Source organism: Acartia tonsa, chromosome 6, assembly GCF_053477335.1.
Source record: "Acartia tonsa isolate MP-2025a chromosome 6, ASM5347733v1, whole genome shotgun sequence".
NCBI classification, from domain to species: domain Eukaryota; kingdom Metazoa; phylum Arthropoda; class Copepoda; order Calanoida; family Acartiidae; genus Acartia; species Acartia tonsa.
Window position 1 is genome coordinate 47,619,810 of NC_137265.1, and position 20,958 is coordinate 47,640,767.

The following is a 20,958-nucleotide window of genomic DNA, read 5'->3' on the forward strand; positions in this document are numbered from 1 at the left end:
ATGGTCCTGTGGGGCCTCCTGCTGGCAGCCGTGTGGCCTACAACCAGCTACGTCCTGGTGGGATGGGACTGTGCCAACCCCACCCACGTCACATCCTACAATAAAGAAAAGATGTGTAACACGGAGCCCCTACACCAGGAGGTGCCCCTGGGCCATGAAGTGCACGTCCTGCAGCAAGTCAAGGTGAGGGAAACCACCGGGTACAGTTGTCAGCTCACCGTGTCCCAGTGGACATTCAGGTGTGGGGTATGGGGTCACCTCAAGGTGACCTCGGTCCCCACCCTCATGAGGCCAACCAAGATAGACCCAGAAGCGTGCCGAGACCTGGCCAGGAACCGAGTCTACACACTGCCAGGCAAGACCCAGCCACTGACGTTCCAGCTGAACCATCCCCTGTTCTTCACCATCGACATGGTGGGCGCCCTCGTCAACAGCCCCGAGGGGGTGGGTTGTGAAGGGGAGGACGTCCACTTCGAGGGCCAGCTGTACCGCAACGAATTAGTGCTCCAGGAGCGACGGCTGCTGGTCAAGGAAGAGACCTACGTGGTAGAGGATGGACGGGTGGAGTCCCAATCTGACCACCTGACCCTGGAGTGTCCCCATTCTGAGCTGTCCTGCATCACTGGGGAAGCAACCTACGTGTGGGACCACCTGGGGAGAGATTGCCCCTTGAGGCTGATCCGCAGCCTCCAGCCCAGCCTGGTGATGGATGCCTATCTGGTTGACCATCAGGCCCAGTTTTTCATCAACATGACCAACCCCACCTCGATTGTGAACTGCGACTTCGAGGCCCATGCCACCAACCATCCAGCGTTGTTCGTGGCAGCTGACCCAGCCGCGGCTGCGCTGCCCAGAGTGTCGGCCAGGGATGTTGACGTTCCCCTTCAAGCCCAAATACATGCAGGTTATATTGGGTTTACCCTGGAAACGCGCATGAAAAGCACCGCAGCAGAAGAAGTAGCGGCCAACTGCTGGAAGCTCCAGCAACTAGACCCGGCCCACCCGGTGCGTGTCCAGGGGAGCACGTTCTCGGTACTGAGGGGAGACATCCTGCTGCAGCTGACCTGCCAACGCCATAAATACGTTGTCCGCGAACACAAGGAGTGTTGGGACAAAGTGCCAGTAGAACCCACAGGTTTTGTAGACGCTGTGACACGAGTATATAGTGAACACGCCACCAAGATTCCCTGCTCCTCCACCTACCCCCTGACTGTGCACGCGGAGGAAGGCTGGATAGAGTTAACCCCCGCTCCTAAGAAAAGGCCACCCCCGCTGGATACGCCTAAGCAATTGTTGACAGAGCCCTTAGATGACTTCAGTTCAGGGGGCTTGTATTCGCAGGCTGAGTTGAACGACTGGCAACAACTGCTGGCGTTCCCAGCATACAAGAGCGCCATGCTGACCGGCCTATCCTATGGCTCCTGCGTTCAGCAAGGCAGCTGTTCGGCCACAGGAGACCATGGGATAGTGTCCTACAACATTGACCGACTGGCGGAGGAAGGAGAGGCCGCCCTGGATGTCTGGGCTGGATTTAGACAAGCCATCCACGAGTGGGGAGATGGCGCAGCCATACTGTGCTTGCTGTTGTTGATCCTCAAACTGCTGGGGGACCTAACCATCATTTCCCTGGCAGCAGCACAAGGAGGAGTCCGGGCAGCCCTGAATGCGATATCACAAGTGTTCCTGTACCATCCAGCTTTGTATAGGAAAGCGCTGGCTAGAGCCAGGCTCAACCATGCCAAGTCCCGGGACTTTTCAGTGGACTGGGATGCCATTCCCATCGGCAGGGAAGCAGCCGAGGAGATGGTGTCTATGAAATCAACTGACAGCGGGCATGACCGCCCAGGTAGGCCAGGACCGCCCTCTGGCAGACCCCGCGGCCCCTCAGGAGGACAGGCCGCTGCTCAGACGATCAACCTGGCAGCCAGCGCCCCAGCCGCTGCCAACAACAACCAGCAGGCCCCACTGCTGACCGTTCCAGCAACAACTGTGCCACTAGCAAACCTGATACCTGCCGGCGCTCACCAACGTGTCCAACCCAAGCCAGCCTCTGCCTTCTATCCCACATTGGGAGCCCATCAACCCTAAGAAGACACTCACCACTAGGATTCCATTGAATCATTATCGTTTGTATATATATCTTAGCCCTAAGGAGCGGACCGAAGGCCTCAACCACTGTCGGAAGTCTGGTAGGGAAACCATCTCCCAGCCTTCCGAGGGGAGAGTTGTGGTATTCGGCAACCGTGAGCCATGCCTATGGCACCCCTGATCTGGGGTTCGGTGGAGGGTCAATGGCCCTCCCCCGAGTCCTGGGGAAGGGGTCTAGCGACCCCCTCCCTATGCTTAAAAGTAATGATTGAATCTGTCATGTTTATTATGGTTAACTGTATTCTTAATTCTCCCCCACCCTTTTCAGGGATGGGGGATCATTATTGCCCAAACTGACCATTGTATATGTATTATGATGCTTTTATGTTATGATTATTTATTCCTATCCATGTAATTATTGTTTGTTGTATATAGCTTTAGTATCCTTTAAACCTTCAATAAAGTGACAACTGAAATAGATGTTGATCATTATCTAGTGAATGCTAGAGAAGCGTAGCTTCTCTATAGTAAGGTGTCCACGTCTGTCACACTGCCGTAATCTAATTGAACTCCGGTGTCTGCCATTTATCCTCGGCGGATACCACAATACTTTGCTAAAATGCCCTGGTTACTTTTTGCAATATATTCGCTCTAAAAAGGATTCAGTATCTGACTTTTGCATTTAAAATGATAGATTTTATACCAATTATTATGTTTACTGCAGAAAAAAATTATTTTTGTGTTTATATGCAATTTTCTATAATAAAATGTGAGAAATGCCTTTTTTCACACGTAGGGCGAAAAAACTAACACTGAAAATAAAATGTATGTCTTGAACATGTCCTAAACTCATAGATAAAAACTTTCATAAGAACATTTATTTCAAAATATGTCATTTAAGGCATGAAATAAATTTTGCAAATTAACATTGCAAATGTTTGCAAATAACTTTTGAAAATGGTTTCTGCGGATTTTCTAATTTACATAGGTGTTTTCTGCACATTTTCCCCTTTCCAAAAATACCTTCCTCGTTAAGATTGGCTTCAAGAAAGTATTTACTTTCCAAAAATGATATGTGAGACCAAAGTAAATCTGATTTTCAATTTTATTATTTTCCCACTTCTGATTAGTTTAAAACTCAAATAGAATCGTTGTTAGGGGGGGGGGGGGGGGAGGGGATATTTTCCTTAAAGTGTCTTGTTAAGCATAGATTCCCCTCCTCAAAAGTTTTAAAAATAAATTGAAAATAAATGGAGATATTTTTTTGTTTGTTGTTGTTTATTACTATAGACCAGGGTAGGTTAGATAATATTGATTAATGGGTAATCCCAGCAGGGTTGAGTTTAGGGCCCCGCAGGGTTATTAGTTGTATTAGGGTTAGGGATTAGGAATAGAAAAAAATTTATTATTTAAAAATTAAAAGACGGGGGTTCTAATGCTCGACATGCACTTTAAAGGAAAGCAACAAGGATTTCAACACTGCACTTAAAGAAGATAACTTTATCTTCTTTGACTGCACCTCTTATTATGAGAAAAAGAATATTGAATGGAAGACCAAGCCTAATCTTTCATGTTTTAACATATGTAAAGAGACCAATGAGAACTGTGTTTTAAAGATATAAAAAACTTTTCTTATTTGCGCATTTTTTTTAACCTAAAATGAAGAAAAATTTCTTTAATTCAACTTTCTTAACAGTTTATAACTTCTTTTTGTTTAAAACTGGGTAAGAATTTACATTATCTTTAATGGACGTAAGTTTTTCAGGTGATTACCCTCAAATTGCCTATTGGAGCGCAGAACCCCACTACCCTTATTTGAAATTAATTGACTTTAAGGGGTGGGGGGTAGTTTTTAGTTTCTTTTGTTCGACATTGTTATCAAGGTTTTTGTAAAAAGGTTTTTAAACTCAAAATATTGCGAAAAGTTAACCATGTTATGGACGTATTGTTAAAAGCGAAGCTTTTCTATAATTAGGGTCGGTCCGTCCTTACGTCCGTCCATCACAAACGGATAGCTTTTTCCCGTTAATTTAGGCATGTTAGAATTGTCCTATCGATTTCGAACTTTGCATGGTGATTCCTTTAGTAGTTAGGTACAATTTAGAAAGCGCAGCAACTCTATAATCATTACAAGAATGTCCGTACGTCCATTTTAAACATGTTGTTTTTTTTACTTTTTTAACAACAAGTTTTTATGTAATCTAATCAGAAGCAACTCTATAATCAAGTCCTAAAAATGTAAGTATGTCCATAAACATTATCCTGTATTAAGCAGTTTTTCAACAAATTTACGTACAATTTTGCTTCGACTCTTATACATTTATATTCTGATTATTCAGTTCTGACACTATATAAGTGTTAATGTTCGTTTGTCCTACCGTTTCAGTGCTTCGCTTTTATGGATGTTGTCATCCTTGTTTTATGAATGACTTTGTTTCCAATTGTATTTTTCCTGTTCTTTTCTGAGGAAGGATAGAAAATTTCCGGGTTTACTTGAGTCTGTCCGAACTATCACGGTTTTTCTAAATAAAAGAGATGAATTATTACTAGGGCTCGGCAGCCGCGCGTTAGCCTCCTACAAGCCTCAGGGAAATCAACCTTTTACAATTTAAAATATCAGCTGAAAGTCTAAACCATACCATGATATGTCATTGTCAATCCCTCTTTTTAAAAAATTTCAAAGCATTCTAACGGGTTTTAATTTGAGGCGTAGTTGCGGCTGACGCGCGGCTGCCGGGCCCTGTTTAAAACATATCAGAAATATATATCTAGGACTTAAATAATAACGAAACCCTTTGTTTGAAATTAGTACCGATAGGCCAAAAATAATATATGTAGTTACATTAAAAAAAGAGATAAAAATGAACATATAGCTAGATCAAAAAAAATCACGAAACCTTTGTGTTTAAAAATTATTATTGGTCTTTTGTAGCATCATCGATAGACCAAGTAATTTATAAACTTAATTTTCATAAGTTTAACTATGGACTTCTATATTTTATGGAAGCTTAACATATAGGTCCTGAGATGAGTTTAAGCTATTCAATATTTATATTCCTTCCTCTTTTAATAAAATATTTAAAACTTTGGGGATCTACTGTAATAAACATCCCATTGTCCCCTCTCTCTCTTTATCTGTTAAGAAGTAGCTTCGCAACATTCATTGAAATGATATACCTTTGTTACCAAGAAGACACCCATATTTATGTGATTCAAATTAAACAAGGATGACAACATCCATAAAAGCGAAGCTCTGTGGTGTGGTTAGACAATATGGCAAATGAAACTGAATTCTTATAGAGTGTCAGAATTATTAGGTAGATTATTAATTCTTAAGTCTGATAAAAATAATATGTAATGTGATGAAAAATGGAGGACATACTTACATTAAATAGGAATTTATTATAGAGATGCTTTGCTTATGATATTGTACCTTGTTGTCCTAGATATCAAAAATGATATGAATATTATAGAAATACCTATCATACAAAAATAAAAAAGTTAAAAAGTAGCTACAGGAATCATCATGAAAAGTTTAAAATCGATATGACAATTCTGACATACTTTTATCAACGATAAGAGCAAACCGTTTCATACTGATGGACGTACAGACAGACCGTAATATTAGAAAAGCATTGCTTTTTAACAATAATAATAACAAATAAGTAACAATTACTAAATATAAACAAATAATATTCCTATCTATTTTAGGATCTAAGCTTTGAAACCTTATTCCTAAAGCCATATTTCGCGCTAATAAATTCTAAAGTGTGGATATTAAATAAATTGTTGTCTACTTAAGTTGCGATGTATATTTTATGTGCAGTAGTATTTGAAAATCTTTAGATAAATTGCTTAAAAGGTTTAGTGAAGCTTATTATTATTAATTGAGGTCATTAGTCGAAAGATTGATTAAATTTTTAATGAGATATAGATAAAAGTTTATATTTCAGTTTTTAAGCCTTTATAAAGGAAAAGCTCTATAATTCGAAATGTCCGTCCGTCTGTCTGTAAGAAACGTTATCGTGGAACGTGAATTTCTCGGTGGCTATTAAAACTGAAAGATAATTACTTGTTGAGCAATAGACGGCAAAAAATAGAAATTAGTTGCTCAAATAAACTATAATTAATTCAGAAGCCTGACTACAATAGGTGAAAAATAAGCGGCAAACTTTAGATCTAATCTAATAAACATATTACAGGATATTTTGGCAATTAAGATATTAATAACATAAATATAATATCACAATGACTTAAGTAGTAACTAATTTAATAATAAGTATTCAAGCTTAACGTAAAGTATTATGTTTACATCTATTTAAATAGTTTATTTCAACTAAGTTAAAGTGGTCATAGCTGAAAAATAATCTACAACAACAGGTGCTTTCTCTAAAAGTGATTGTCGAGCACTGAAAATCCCTCTTGTTTTTAAACCTATAGCCTAACCTGACCTAAAGTAATGAACAAACAAACGAAAAACTATCCGATCCTTCTAATTTTCAATTTCTTTTAAAAATAAAGGAGTTTCTGTACTCAACAAGGCATTTGAAGAAAAATGCTAACCCAACCCCAATTTTTCCATGTATATATATATGTTGTAGAACAAAAATATAAAAAAGTTAAACATTAAACGCTTTTAAATCTAAATCTTGTAATGCTTGTGTTTATGGTAATTTAATCCAAAATCTATGTAACCTTACTTTTATTCCTTCTTGTATATTGTTTCAAAAATGAAATAATTATTTTAAATGTAAAAATGTATTACTTCTTACATACAAATTGATTGAAATCATCAAATAAATGTCCCTAAATCTCTGCCTATAGTAAGCCCCCGGAGGTCTACATAAATTCTTTAATGGTCCTAAAACCTGATACCCAAACCTTGCCGCCAATATTTAGAATCATATTATTCATATATTTACTATAGACATCGAAGCTTCTCTGTAATACTAGGGCATGTCAGTACGTCTGCTCGATGGCCAATACAAAAATATAAAAAGTAAACTTTTTGATAAATGGGTTTTATAATAAAACTTTTAAAGTGCGTAAATTTCTATGGGTTACCTAATGAAAAAACTTTATTTATTTTCTATACCCCATAAAGATTTGAAAATAACTTCTCTCGCAGGGAAGATGGGGACATTGGACTGTAAATTATACTATTGCACAAAGTTTTATAAGTTATTTCTCGCATCGTATTATAAACAGCTTTCCAAGATATAGAATTGTACATTGTTTATATTCGTAGAAAGCTGGATATAATACGATGCTAGACATAGTTTTTTCGTAGAACCGGTTCCTATCCACCGGATTCGAATGAATACGAGAAGAACATATTCTTTCATTCGTCATGTCTTATCCCGTAAGATCCTTTCATTTTTCTTTTTATATAAATGCTGTTTCTCGTATTCATTCGAATCAGGTGGATAGGAACCGGTTCTCATCCATACGAAAAAACTATGTCTAACATCGTATTATATCCAGCTTTCTACGAATATAAAAATGTACAATCAAAAGATTAAAACCAGTTTTTTTAGCCGGTGCCTTTGGCACCTCGGGGCTAAAAAAATAGTTTTAATCTTATAATTGTACATTCTATATCCGCGGAAAGCCGTTTATAATACGATGCGAGAAATAACTATTCTTATACATAGAATGTTATTGCTTCGCTTCCTAATCCCCAATTGTCCTTGTTATTCAGTATTTACTTTAATTTCTATATTCCCTATTGTCATTCTTCCATTAAGAATAATTTAGTGGCTGCGGCTCTAGCCTTGCTGTGTATGGTAACTTATTTTCAGGAACAAGCCATTTAGAAGATCTTACAAGACACATATTTAGCAGTGATCCTAAGTGACAATACAATAAACGATAAATTGATGTAACTCCCCCATTATTAAAGACAAAATTATCCCTTCTATAAATGGAAATTATTAGTTAAACAAGTTTGAAAATGCCATTTTTTATCAAACTATAAAAGCTTAATCAAGTTTTTAAGCCGACGAATAAGAGAACGTGTTGTAAAAATTAGGTGACTAGTATAATTTACAGCCCATTGTCCTCTCCCTCCCTGCACTGTTAGCTACTGTATGATTCTAGGCTGATTCTTTTTTGTTAGATCTTCAATTTGAAAATTGAGATAGTTATTTATCGCATCGTATTATAAACAGCTTTCCGAGGATTTAAAAATGTATAAGACAAAAACCAGTTTTGTTAACCACGAGATGTCCTAACACAGGCTAACAAAACTGGTTTTAATATTATGATTGTACATTTTTACATTCGTAGAAAAATGCATATAATATGATAAGATACATGAATTTAGAACCGGTTCTAATCCAGCATAATCGGTTTCGAATCTATACGGGAATACCAATGACTTATTCGTTAGTCAAAGAAGAATATTTTATTTCAATAATTATAAGTTTTGACTGGCAGAAAACTTGCTTACTTGATGACTGTATGATCTGGATGTATGGCCGCTGTCTCCTGTTGTTGGTTTGTATCTCCCTCCAGCTGGAGGCCGTTAGGCCCACCAGGACCCAAACTTGACACTCCAGACTCCATCTTTAAACGCCTAAAATTGAATCATTGGGTATAGTCCCTTTTGAAACATCGCACCTTATAGGGCGATTCTTCACATTTTTCACATAAGCTTTTCTCCTATTTCTAGCCCCTGCGGGCGGCTCTAACCCTGCAGGGCCAATTACCTAACCCTGTGGAGCAATCACCTAACCCAATATAACCTAACCTAAAATAACCTATAAAAAGCCATTTAAAAAATTCGACGAATCGCCCCTTATGGGGCGATGTTACGAAGGGACTATTCCCGAATCATTAATGATTAACAATGTTTATGATATTCAAAAAAATCACGAAACCTTCTAACTTATTTTAAGACACATTATGATGATATATTGATATTTTGCATATGAATTTTTTGGCATTCTGTTGAAAGTCGCTAGCTTCTTTAAAGAGGGGGGGGGGGGGATAAAACACCTACATTTTAGTGTACAATATGTTATCGTTATCATAAACGAAAATGTTATCATAAGCTTCACAAGTAACGTTTGCTAATAGATACAGCTAATACATCATTTTTAAAATGTTGGCGTTTCAGACTGACAGACAGAGTGACAAACAGACAGACAGACCTACCTGTTCCGTTTGTTGAGAGCAAGAGCAATAGAAGCGGCACAGTTGGTGACCACAAGGCCCAGGACTTGTCCAGGGACGCGGGACACGCCAACACTCAGGACCCTGCGGGGAGGCTAGTAGAGGTGTGGTACCTGGGGAGGCTAGGGTAAGAACAGGGCTGTAGCGAGGGACGTTGAGGCCCAGGCCACAAGTATAAGCTGGTTGACACTCTACCCTAACGTCAATTCTTAAAATCAAGTCATTTATAGAAATAAGTTCATAAGTAGCATATTCCTTTTAATTAAAATTGTTAGTATTTTTATTATTTTATTATGTATGATTTTTCTATAGGATGAATAAATCATTTAAACACAACACACACACAAAGAAATAAGTTCATTATTAGCATAGCTTCATTGTGTATATTTGTGCAGGGAGATGGGGGGGCATTGGGTTGTTTATACACTAGTCCCCAAAGTTTTATAATAACATTTTCTTATTTGTTGGCTCAATAACTTTGGGGAATATAATGAATTTTTACTGGTTGGATAATTAAAGTGAGTGTTTAAACGTTTCAACCACTAATAGTAAACTACAGAAGGGGTAATTAAGTGGGGATGTACATCAATTTATCGACGATTGTCTTATCCCTTTAGATCCCTTATATGTGTGTTGTGTTTGCCAATTTCTGATAAAGTAGATATTTAAAATGCTTAAAATTGATTTGTTTGTAGGGTAAAATCAGCAGATTCTTAAGCTAGCTTTTACCTTTTATTTTCATAAGATTTGAGATTTAAGAATGAATTCCTTTGTTTTTCTGTTAGGTTCCACTCACTTCCCACCAAACAAGAACCCTTTAACTGAAAAAAATGAACAATTATGTCTTATAGGTTTTTTTTTAAAAATAGGAAAAATTGCCAAAAAGAACCCTTTAACTGAAAAAAATAAACAATTATGTTGTTTAGATTTTTTTAGAATAGGAAAAAATGCCAAAGAGAGCAAGGGATAAAAAATGAATTTACATTATTTTTACAACTTTTGTTTTATGATTATATTTTAATCAAAATATTTTATAGCATAGTAGGCAAACTTTTCCCTCCCACTCCCTTAAAGGTGCCTCTAGAGGCCTCTAAGGGCGTGCGTAATAAAATACAGGCGAAGTTTAAAAAGTTTTAAGTAATTTTTAATAGTAAGAATATTCCAACTTTTGAAATATTACACATTTTATATAACTTTTATAAATTGTGTTTTTTAATCATTTAACTATAACTTAATAACAATATACTATTCTTTTTACAAATACAACAACAAAATAGCTTTAAACCATCCCCTAATTTTGTTTATAAAATTCCAAAATGAGCGGATAATTAACGTACAAAATACGTCTTTTTTATTAGATAGGAAAAGATTAAAGAATCAGTTCTTCTTGATTAATATCAATAATCTTATATTAATTAAGATATTTAATGAACAAGGATGGCAACATCCATATATCAAATAATTTAAAGAAATAAAGGATCTTAGAAAGAAAACGGAGTAGCGGGTTTCGTGGTATTTTCAGAGTAGCTTTTCTCCTATTTCTAGTCCTTGCGATGGGGTCTAAACATGCGGGGCAATCATAAACATTTACCAAACCTAAAATAACCTATCAAAAGATACTGTGAAATTACGACTGAACCCGCTACTTCATTTTCTTTCCATGATCCAATATAAGATTTTTAATTGTCCTTCAAGATCTCTTGACTGGTTGATTTATACATTTTTGTGAAGCATCACATAGCTTCGGGGAGTTTTAGGCTTTTTTTATGCCACCTCCCTCCCCAATACAAATACAGAAATAACGAAAATCTATTATCTAAAGTACAAATTAATACATAAAATAAACTAATTGTTCAGACGTTCGGACCCAAATTATTGAGTAGCTTCGCTTCTAAAAAAAAGGCCAATAATTGTATAATGATATTAATATGTTGTTTATATCGGGTTTATAAAGATTATAATTCCCACGCAATATTTAGAATTAATACAGGGTGATAATTGTTTTTTCCAGACTGGCTTCAAAACCGATTAATATCTGCAGGATTAGAACCAGTTCTCTGCCATACTTAAAAATCAGGTAAAGCGTCAATTTCAGTATCAGTTTTGTTTGCCCGGTCCTTCGGCCCCTTGGGGATAACAAAACTAGTATTAATCTAATAAATTTTTATTTTAATATCCGCGGATAGCTGTCTATAATACGATATGATAAATAACTGTTTTTATGTTTTCTATTTTCTAAAAACAAATCCATTCATAATTATAAAAACTCTTGTACTGTTTTTAATAGCAAAGAACTTAAAAACAAAGGTTGCTAAATAAAGGTGTTAAGAAATAAATTATTACTTATTATCAGACAAGGGTACTACACTGAGATTATATCCCTCTAGCTTTATCATAAGCTGCGATAATAGTTTTACTTTGCTAGACTAAAAGTTTCCTAAACTTACATAGTTAGAAGGACTATAAAGGCTTATAAAAAATTATTACTTCAAGACCCCGTATTTATTAAGAATTTATATTAAGCCAACTTCTAAATAAATATATTAGTGGAGGCCTCTCTCTCTCACCTCACAAACATTCTGGTATTTCAAATGAATTCCAATGTTTTTCTTCAAATATTCTCATCCCACTAAAATATTTCCAAGAAAACATCAACTTAAGATGCGGAATTATGAAAATAGAAGCAATAAATCAACAGCGCAGCAGAAAATTCTAGAGAATTAGAATTCTAAGGAATAAAAAAAGTTTTTCCAATGAATTGTAGCTAATGTGCATTTTGAATATAATTATGAGCGTTTTTCTGTTTCCATAAAGAATACCAGTTAGGGATATGATAAATAACATTGGACTTACTTATTATAATTATACTGGTACTCAAAGTTTTTAAATATACACTCTCATTTGTTGGTTTAATAACTTTGGGTATTAAACATTGAAACAACAGCTTATCATTGATTATCTTATCACTTAATATTTTTAAAATTTTATGTTATTTTACAGCCGCCAAGAACATGTTTATCAAATGGCAATATTATTCATCAAATAAAAATGCTCAAAAATAAGAAATGGATTGAATTTTTATAAGACTTTTAATAGAATATAATAGCTATTTATCACATCGTATTATACACAGCTTTCTGTCGATAGTAAAATGAAAATTGTTAGATTAATTCCAGTTTTGTTGGCTCTAAGAGGCCGTAATCCCAGTCAAACAAAACTAGTAATGATTTTTTTAATTTTTAGTAGAAAATTGCCTTTAATTTATAAAATACATTATTTTTTAGTATGGCTGAGAACTGGATCTAATCCAGTGGATATCTATTAGTTTTGAATAAAAACAACAACAAAAATTCGCCTCCCTAACTGTCATATACCTCCACTAAGATTTGCAAGAGTTGAGAAAACTTTCAGTGTAGTGTTCACACACGTCTACACTCACACTCACAATAAAGTACCTAAGATTTTTGTTGGGTTAGAGTAGAGAAACCTGATCATAAAAAATAAAGGAAAATGTTATTATGATAATCATATCAAAATTTAATTCTCATGAAATGAAGCAAAATGCCTGTTTACCTAAAGGACAAAATAGACTAAACAATATGACATACATATATATGTAGCTGAGCATGGTTGGACAATGAACATATGGACAAAGTTATTTAAAGAGCAGATGTTAAGTTGTCATAAAAAAAATATACTAGTAGAAAACAGAAAATCACGAAACTTTTCTCTTATGTATAGATATTTGAATTTATTTATCAAGACTGACAGATCAACGGTCCAAATAGATTATATACCAGATACTTATTTGTAAAGGGAATCTTGACAAAAAATCAGCTTTTTATCTTAAATAGCAGAAGAGAAAATCACAATTTCCCCTTAACGCAATAGCTGCTTGATGGACATTTTTAGGTATAAAGAAGATTTGATAATGGATGATTTAATTTTTATTCTTGTAAGGTCTTGTTTCTCTATTCTACCAAGGCACAATCTGTGGTACCCTAATTCACACTCACGCACAAAAGTCAGCATTTCTAGTGACATGCTAATTTATAAAAATAATTGTTATGGGCTTATTTTGAACTTTTTTTGTGTCTCAAGAGAGACATGGGTTAAAAATATGATGAAAACTAATATGGCTATTTATCCATATTAAAGGTACACTCAATTATTGAATTTTCAAATCAAATTTTAAGATACTTTTTTACAATCAATTATAAAAAGTAGAAAGAGGCCTGTCTGTTTAGGATCTACTAACCGCTGGACCGATTGTACCTTGCTTTACTCTTTTCTTAATCTGTTATAAAACCATCTTGCCTAACATCTACGTCGATTTTATGGTCAACTATGTACATAGAAACATTTAACATATTCTAATAATGACATTTTGTCTTCGGGAATACAATTGTTATTAGAATAATAGCGTCAAAATAATAAAGAGGAAGCACTTCTTATTATAGATTATAATTATATGGTTAAATATAGATTTTATTCAGTCTATATTTATAATTCTTAATTTAGGTTAGGTTAAGTTACGTAAGGGTAAGAAAAATCAAACAAAAATGGAATAAAACCATATCAAATTAGGCCCCGCAAGTGTTAAAACATGGTTTTATTCTAAAAAAAATTTATATTTTTGGGTAGGGGAAATGGGGAAATTATTGAAATCACCAGATATTTAAAAATCTACCCTGTGAAGTGTCTCTTTACATATTAACCCTTGCCTTAGTGAAATTTTAATCTTTTCTTAATTGGTCCCATTCATTTAAAAGATTCGTTTGGGAATCAAAATGACAACCAAGCTTTGTGATGGAGTGAAACGTGAGTATTGCACTTAATCAACCAATTACGCGTAAAATTAATACCCACTGCTAATATAGTGTTTTATTGCTCCGATCGGGGTCTTTCATGATTCAACTCTTTAGAGTCGTTTAAACGATGAATCTAAAGGGATAAGACAATGGTCGATAAATCATTGTACATCCCAATTGATGATGCATAAAATTACCCATTCTGAAGATTAGAATTAATTGTTGAAACGTTTGAACACTCAACTTAATGAGCTAACCAATCAAAATTCTCTAAAGTCCCCAATGTTACTATGCCAACGAATAAGAAAACGTTATTTCAAAACTTTTGGGACTAGTGTAATAAACAGCCCATTGTTCCTCCTCTGCGTTTTAACATTTCTCTTAAACTATGGTTTATCTTAAATTAAGATAAAAATAAGGATGACAACATTCATAAGTAGTGAAGCACAAAAACATCTAGGGCGGATAAACAGACAGACCGATGGATCATGTAAATTATATACTGGATACTTATTGGAATAAGGAATCTTTACCTAAAAAATCCGCCGTTTTTATTGAACAGTAACTGAGAAAATTACATTTACCTAGCTGACAAACGGACAGACAGACAATTCGAATTATAGAGAAGGTTCTCTACTAAAAACAAGAAAAAGATAATTAGTCACAAATTAAGTAAAATCCCAATCAATCACCTTTAGTGAAAGAAAACGTTGACATTGTTTTCGTTGCTTGTAAAAATTATCTGCAAAATGATTAAACTTGACTTTTTTTAATTGATAAAGAATCATATAAGTTTTAAAAAGAAATTTTATGTAATTGGAGATCATGAAATGAGAAAGAAAAGAATACAAGCTTTTTATAGTGCCAATAAAAAAATGAAGTCATACTGGCACCATTGGCTAATTAAAATGTATAAAAATGTATTAAAAATGACTGCCTTTGATAATTTAGTCTGTGTATTGGCCTATCATTGGTCATTTATATTGTATGACGTTATTTTTCAAGCACTATAAACAGTTTTAATTAATAAAGTGTTCTTATTAAGGAACATGTAATTTTAAATATTTTCATGTAAATCAATAACTATATATTTTTAACTATTTTGATGAAATCACTTTTTTAAGGTATTGTATTCTGTTGAAATATGTTATTTGACTGTTGATTTAAAAAGTGTAAACCAAGTACAACCATTTTTGACGAATAGCAGGGAAAAAGTGATATTCAAGATGCCATAAAATTATTAAGGCAGCTGTCTATAGTGCCCTAGCAAAATGGGGATAGATGTAACTGCTTTTGACTTACCCATTATACTTTTCACGTCATGAAATACCCTAAAATCTTTTCTAGGGGGTTTCTTTCCCCCTTCCCTTTCTCTTTCCCTCTACTTTGACGTAAATAGAATAGGTAGGCCAAAAGCTGTGATATCTATCCCCATTTTCCTAGGGCACTAAACACTAATTTATTATGTCAATCAAACAAGAATCTTGTCCGAAAACCTGATCAATCGATGTGCTAGGTGGCAAATAAAAGTTTCTCATCCACTTTTTGAGATAGAATAAAACAATTTTTTAGCCCAGAGATGCCAAAGGCACAGGCTAAAAAATGGTTTTAATCTTATGCATTTGATTGTACATTTTATATTCGTAAAAAATTGGATATAACACGATGCTATACATAATTTTTCTGTATGGCTGAGAACTGGTTCTAATCCACCGGATATTAATCGGTTTTAAAGCGATACTTGAAAGAATTTATTACTATACAAGTATGAATTTGCTGCCTATTTAACGAAACCTTAATCCCATGGCTACAACAGAGTTGATGGCTGGTTCTCTAATTCAATTAGTCATAGTGCAATCACACCATCATTTCAAGCCATCACTGCCCCACAATGGTATTGTAATAATATAATTTACATATTTTTAGAAACCATCCAAAGACGGAAAAGTTGACGGGGGCTCTAAAACTCCAAAGTTAAGTTGAAAAGTATATTTTTTTCAAATGTTACGTTTAATTAAACAACCTTTATCCGAAAGTCCTAAGTGTATGTTTAATTATGATTCCATACATTTCCTACCCTCTTGATTTATTTTTAATGTCTCTGGTATGACACTGTGAGACATCTTTATATAAAAAACCAAACATTGTTTTCTTAGTTTCACTGGCGAAAAAGTTTGGAGCATAATAGTTTTGCTTTAGTGATAGGACAATAAATGTTAAATTGCTGTAATCACCAATGATGATAAACAAAATTACCCCTTGTTGTAGATTAATTGAAAAGTTTGCACACTCTATGTTTTAACCCAACCAATGAAGATTTGAATGAAAGGGTCTATACAACTTTGGTTAAATTCCAATTTCCTCTCCCTCCCTAGTTTTCAGATTAACTTAAGCATTTTCTAAAGAGGACTTTTTCGAATATCTTTGGGCTTCACAAAGTCTACATAAAAGAGAATTCAAACAACCAGAAGAAAAAAAGAATTGAATTGCCTCAAAAAACGCCGCCAATTTTTTTGAATATTTTGAGGCAAATTTTTCTTCTTTTGTAATTATTTGTCGTGAATTTATTTTTTTACAATCTGAATAGAAAACTAGAACTGAAAAGTGTTTGATATTTACTGTAAATCTTTCCTGCTGTCATTATATCAACACAAGATTATAGAAAAGCCTAAAACGGTAGCAATCATTAAGGCCTGCTTCGATACAAAAATGCTATTATAATAAAATTAAAAAAAAATTATTACAAAGTCGATTTTTGCGTCTGCAGATTTACTATATTCTAGGAATCTTAAAATATGGGGATAAAATTACCCCTTGCACAGATTCGAGCTATTGGTACAAAAGTTTGGACACTTCTAGTTTGTACAGACCAATCAAAAATTTACCAACAACACAAAAATTTTAAGCCAACTAAGCACCTAATGTTTTTCACATTTTTTACATGTATAATATTGTGGACTTATAAAAAGACCAAAAAATACACGAAAAATTTATAGCAGGCTTTTTTTGAGAAATGTTTACATAATTGAGTGGAGGCTTGAGGAAGGGCGTGCAAATGCGATACAAACTAACACAACAAGAACGACCAACAGATACGCATGTTTATAGCGCAGCTAAATTAAGAATTAATCATAAATAAAATTGAATGTTTGGGTTAAAATTCTAAAATTGCTTGTACAACAAATTATAAGAACTCTCTTTTTATGGTCCTTTGTAGGTTTTAGGCTATTTTTTCTCTCTTAAAGAATGCCACATATCTAATATTTATAATTTTGCAATATAAACAAACGTTTAATAAGACTTTTTGGGCAACGCAATAACATAATAAAAGAGTCGCTACGCGTCTCTAAACAAGGATGACAACATCCATAAAAGCGAAGCACTGAAACGGTAGGACAAACGGACATTAATACTTGTATAGTGTCTGAACTGAATAATCAGAATATAAAAGTATAAGATTCGAAGCAAAATTGTAAGTAAATTTGTTGAAAAACTGCTTGATACAGGATAATGTTTATGGACATACTTACATCTTTAGGGCTTGATTATAGAGTTGCTTCGCTTAAAATATTGTTCTTTGTTGTCCCAGGAATCAATATACCAAATATCAGATCAAAGGGATAATTAGATAATATAAAAATTTGTTGTTAAAAAAGTAGAAAAATCAACATGTTTAAAATGGACGTACGGACATTCTGGTAATGATTATAGAGTTGCTACGCTTTCTAAATCGTACCTAACTATTACAGGAATTACCATGCAATATTTGAAATCGATAGGACAATTCTAACATGCCTAAATAGATAATATAAAAATTTGTTGTTAAAAAAGTAGAAAAATCAACATGTTTAAAATGGACGTACGGACATTCTGGTAATGATTATAGAGTTGCTACGCTTTCTAAATCGTACCTAACTATTACAGGAATTACCATGCAATATTTGAAATCGATAGGACAATTCTAACATGCCTAAATTAACGAAAAAAGCTATTTAAAAAAAGGAAAAAAAATCAACATGTTTAAAATGGACGTACGGACATTTTGGTAATGATTATAGAGTTGCTACGCTTTCTAAATCGTACCTAACTACTACAGAAATCACCATGCAAAGTTTGAAATCGATAGGACAATTCTAACATGCTTCAATTAACGAATAAAAGCTAACTATCTCGGACGGACGGACGGACGGACGGACGTACGGACGGACGGACGGACCGACCCTAATTATAGAAAAATAAAAAAAATAAAAAAACGTACACCTAGGCCTTTTATGGATTTTTTCAATTAGGTGCCATAAAAAAATTTGAGTGAAAAAATTTGTGTGTGTTCGTTTATTATAAGCAGGGAGGGAGGGGACATTGGACTGTAAATGATACTGGTACCCAAAGTTTCAGAAACACTGTTACTCATTCGTTGGCCCAAACAGTTTGGGTTTATTGATTAGTAGGTTCAAACTAGTAGAGTCCAAACTTTTCAACCAATAATTTCAATATACAACAGGGTAATTTTGTCAATCATCATTGGATATATACATCAATTTATCGTCCATTGTCTTATCCCTTATAAGAAAACATGATGCGCAGTAGATTCTACTTTTTATTAGTAGCGCAGCTACTCTATAGCTAGGATGTATTCGTAAGTCTGTTTATTTGTCGATATTACACAAAAACGGCGTTCAAATTAAGTTATGGTGCAAAGCTACTCTATACATAAAACAATCTGTGCGTATGTACGTCCGCTACCCAAAATAAGTGTTATTCTTTTTGTTTAAAGATAACGTTTTTTGATATTGCTATGCTTTTCAAGGACATAATTGCCCTTTGTAAAAACAAAGAATGAAGCTTTCCAGGAAAGCACATTCCCATCAACCTTGCAATATCCTAAAATATAAAGTAGTAAGGTTTTTTCGTCTGAAGTTTATGATTTCGATGTCTACTGAACCGATTGGGTTCTCCAATTTAAGGAAACTTTACATAGGTTCCAGAGTGGTTATAGACTTTTTTAGATTATTTTAAGATTTACATCTAGGGATGGATTTCGCCTATTTTTAAGTTTTGAAAGCTGAGCGCCACTAGTAAATTATAAAAAAAACTCATTCCAACAAGATTTTCTAGTAAATCATAAAATAAAACTCATTTCAACAAGATTTTTATTGGACGAAGCCCAATCTGTCCCTCTTTTGAGCAAGACGATTCCTATATGACGTCATATAAAGGGAATATAAAAAGGGAAGGGGGGGGAAGAAAATCTCTTCAAATGAGATGGGAGAAAAGGGAATCGTCTTGCTCAAAAGTGGGACAGATTGGGCTTCGTCTTTTTTGTTGTTTTGCTTTGCGTAATGTTGTTCTTGTTTCTTTTTATCAGAGACAATTACACTCTAAATTGTGGCTGCCAAAACTTAAAACTAATAATTGTACTCTTTACTTCAGATAGAATAAAAGTTCAAAGCTGTAGAAATATCGAAATTAAAAAATTGTACTTTTTTTTATAAAATGAGATTTGCTTAGACATTTTTAACAATTAATAATTAGCACTGTTTTAGGTTTTTTTATTTTAAGCTATTTTTAAAAGCGAAGCTTTTCTATAATTATGGTCGGTCCGTACGTCCGTCCGTACTGAACGGATAGCTCTTTTCGTTAATTTAGGCATGTTAAAATTGTGCTATTGATTTCAAACTTTAAATGGTGATTCCTATAGGAGTTAGGTACGAGTTGGAAAGCGAAGCAACTCTATAATCGTTACCAGAAAGCCCGTACGTCCATTTAAAAATGTTGTTTTTTAACTTTAAAAAAAAAAAATTTATATGTAATAAAATTATCCGATTGGTCTGAATTTTTGGAATATTGATTCCTAGGACAACAAAGTATATTGTGCCTTATATTGTCATTCTAGTTGTTTGTCATGTTTAGCAAGGAACAACCCAAAGTTTAATAAACATGTTCTATCATTCGTTGGCTAAACAAAACCATGATTGGTTGCGACAAACTAGCAGTGTCCAAACTTTTCTACCCATAGTTTCAATCTACAAAAGAGGATTGTCATAACTAGGGGTGTACATCAATTTTTTCGTCCATTATCATATCTGTGCAATATTTAATCTTCATAATTGAATATGATAATTTGCAAAAATGTCCGTCTGTCAAGAAGAACATGGAAACTCGGAGATAAATAATTATTTTTGATATAACAAGGACAATTATGTCCATAAGAATCTTAGGAATATAAACTAACATCCCTTCTGACAATAAAAAGAACAGCAAAGTGCATTTATACAAAAAAAAACTAAGGCAGTCAAATGCTATATATATTAATTTATATCTATGTAAGGCAAAGGAAACCATATATGTATACCCTAGAGCATCCTTTAAACTTTTAGACCTATGTTTTTGTAGTCAATTGTTATTTTAGAAGATCTTTAAGGTTAATAAATAATTATAATGTCTGAATTTTCGATAAGTTTTGTAAATTAAAATCTTAATACAATTAACCGAAAGGTTACTAAGTCGATTAAATTTGAAGCAAATATATATAGATAGTTTTATTTTTAAAAATTGGTCAAAGAAAGATATCAACGTACTCGCACATAGCGACGTAAAGACAAAACTTATATAAAGTAAAGAGTAGCTGCGCTACTAAGAATTGCATAATATCACCATACAAAAACACATTTCTTTTATTAAAACAGCAATATTTCGTGCGTAGCTTCTATTATCTACGTTTATTTCACACGTTCGTCTGTCTGTCCGTTTGTCATCAGGGAGTAAGGGAGGGGACAATAGATCGAATATTCAATTTTTAAGAGTCTCAGACTTTGGGTACTGGCTTAAAGAGAATGTTCACGAATTCAGCAGTTTCTGACTGACTTTGGGTACTCACGCATCA

At 34.3% G+C, this 20,958-nt stretch overlaps 1 protein-coding gene across 2 annotated transcripts in view; it reads right to left on the reverse strand.

The window, feature by feature from the left end:
* LOC145322828 (sodium-dependent noradrenaline transporter-like) overlaps window positions 1-9,386 on the reverse strand; it is a 37,021-nt gene extending 27,635 nt beyond the window's left edge. For both annotated transcript variants that reach the window (XM_080165153.1, XM_080165152.1), the window contains exons 1-3: window positions 9,247-9,386; window positions 8,540-8,665; window positions 4,540-4,610 (exon numbers count right to left, since the gene is read on the reverse strand). In XM_080165153.1, coding sequence (XP_080021279.1) covers window positions 4,540-4,610; window positions 8,540-8,655 — 187 coding nt within the window. In that variant the 5' untranslated portion in view covers window positions 8,656-8,665; window positions 9,247-9,386. The remainder of the gene's footprint in view (window positions 1-4,539; window positions 4,611-8,539; window positions 8,666-9,246) is intronic.
* Window positions 9,387-20,958: the final 11,572 nt, after the last annotated feature.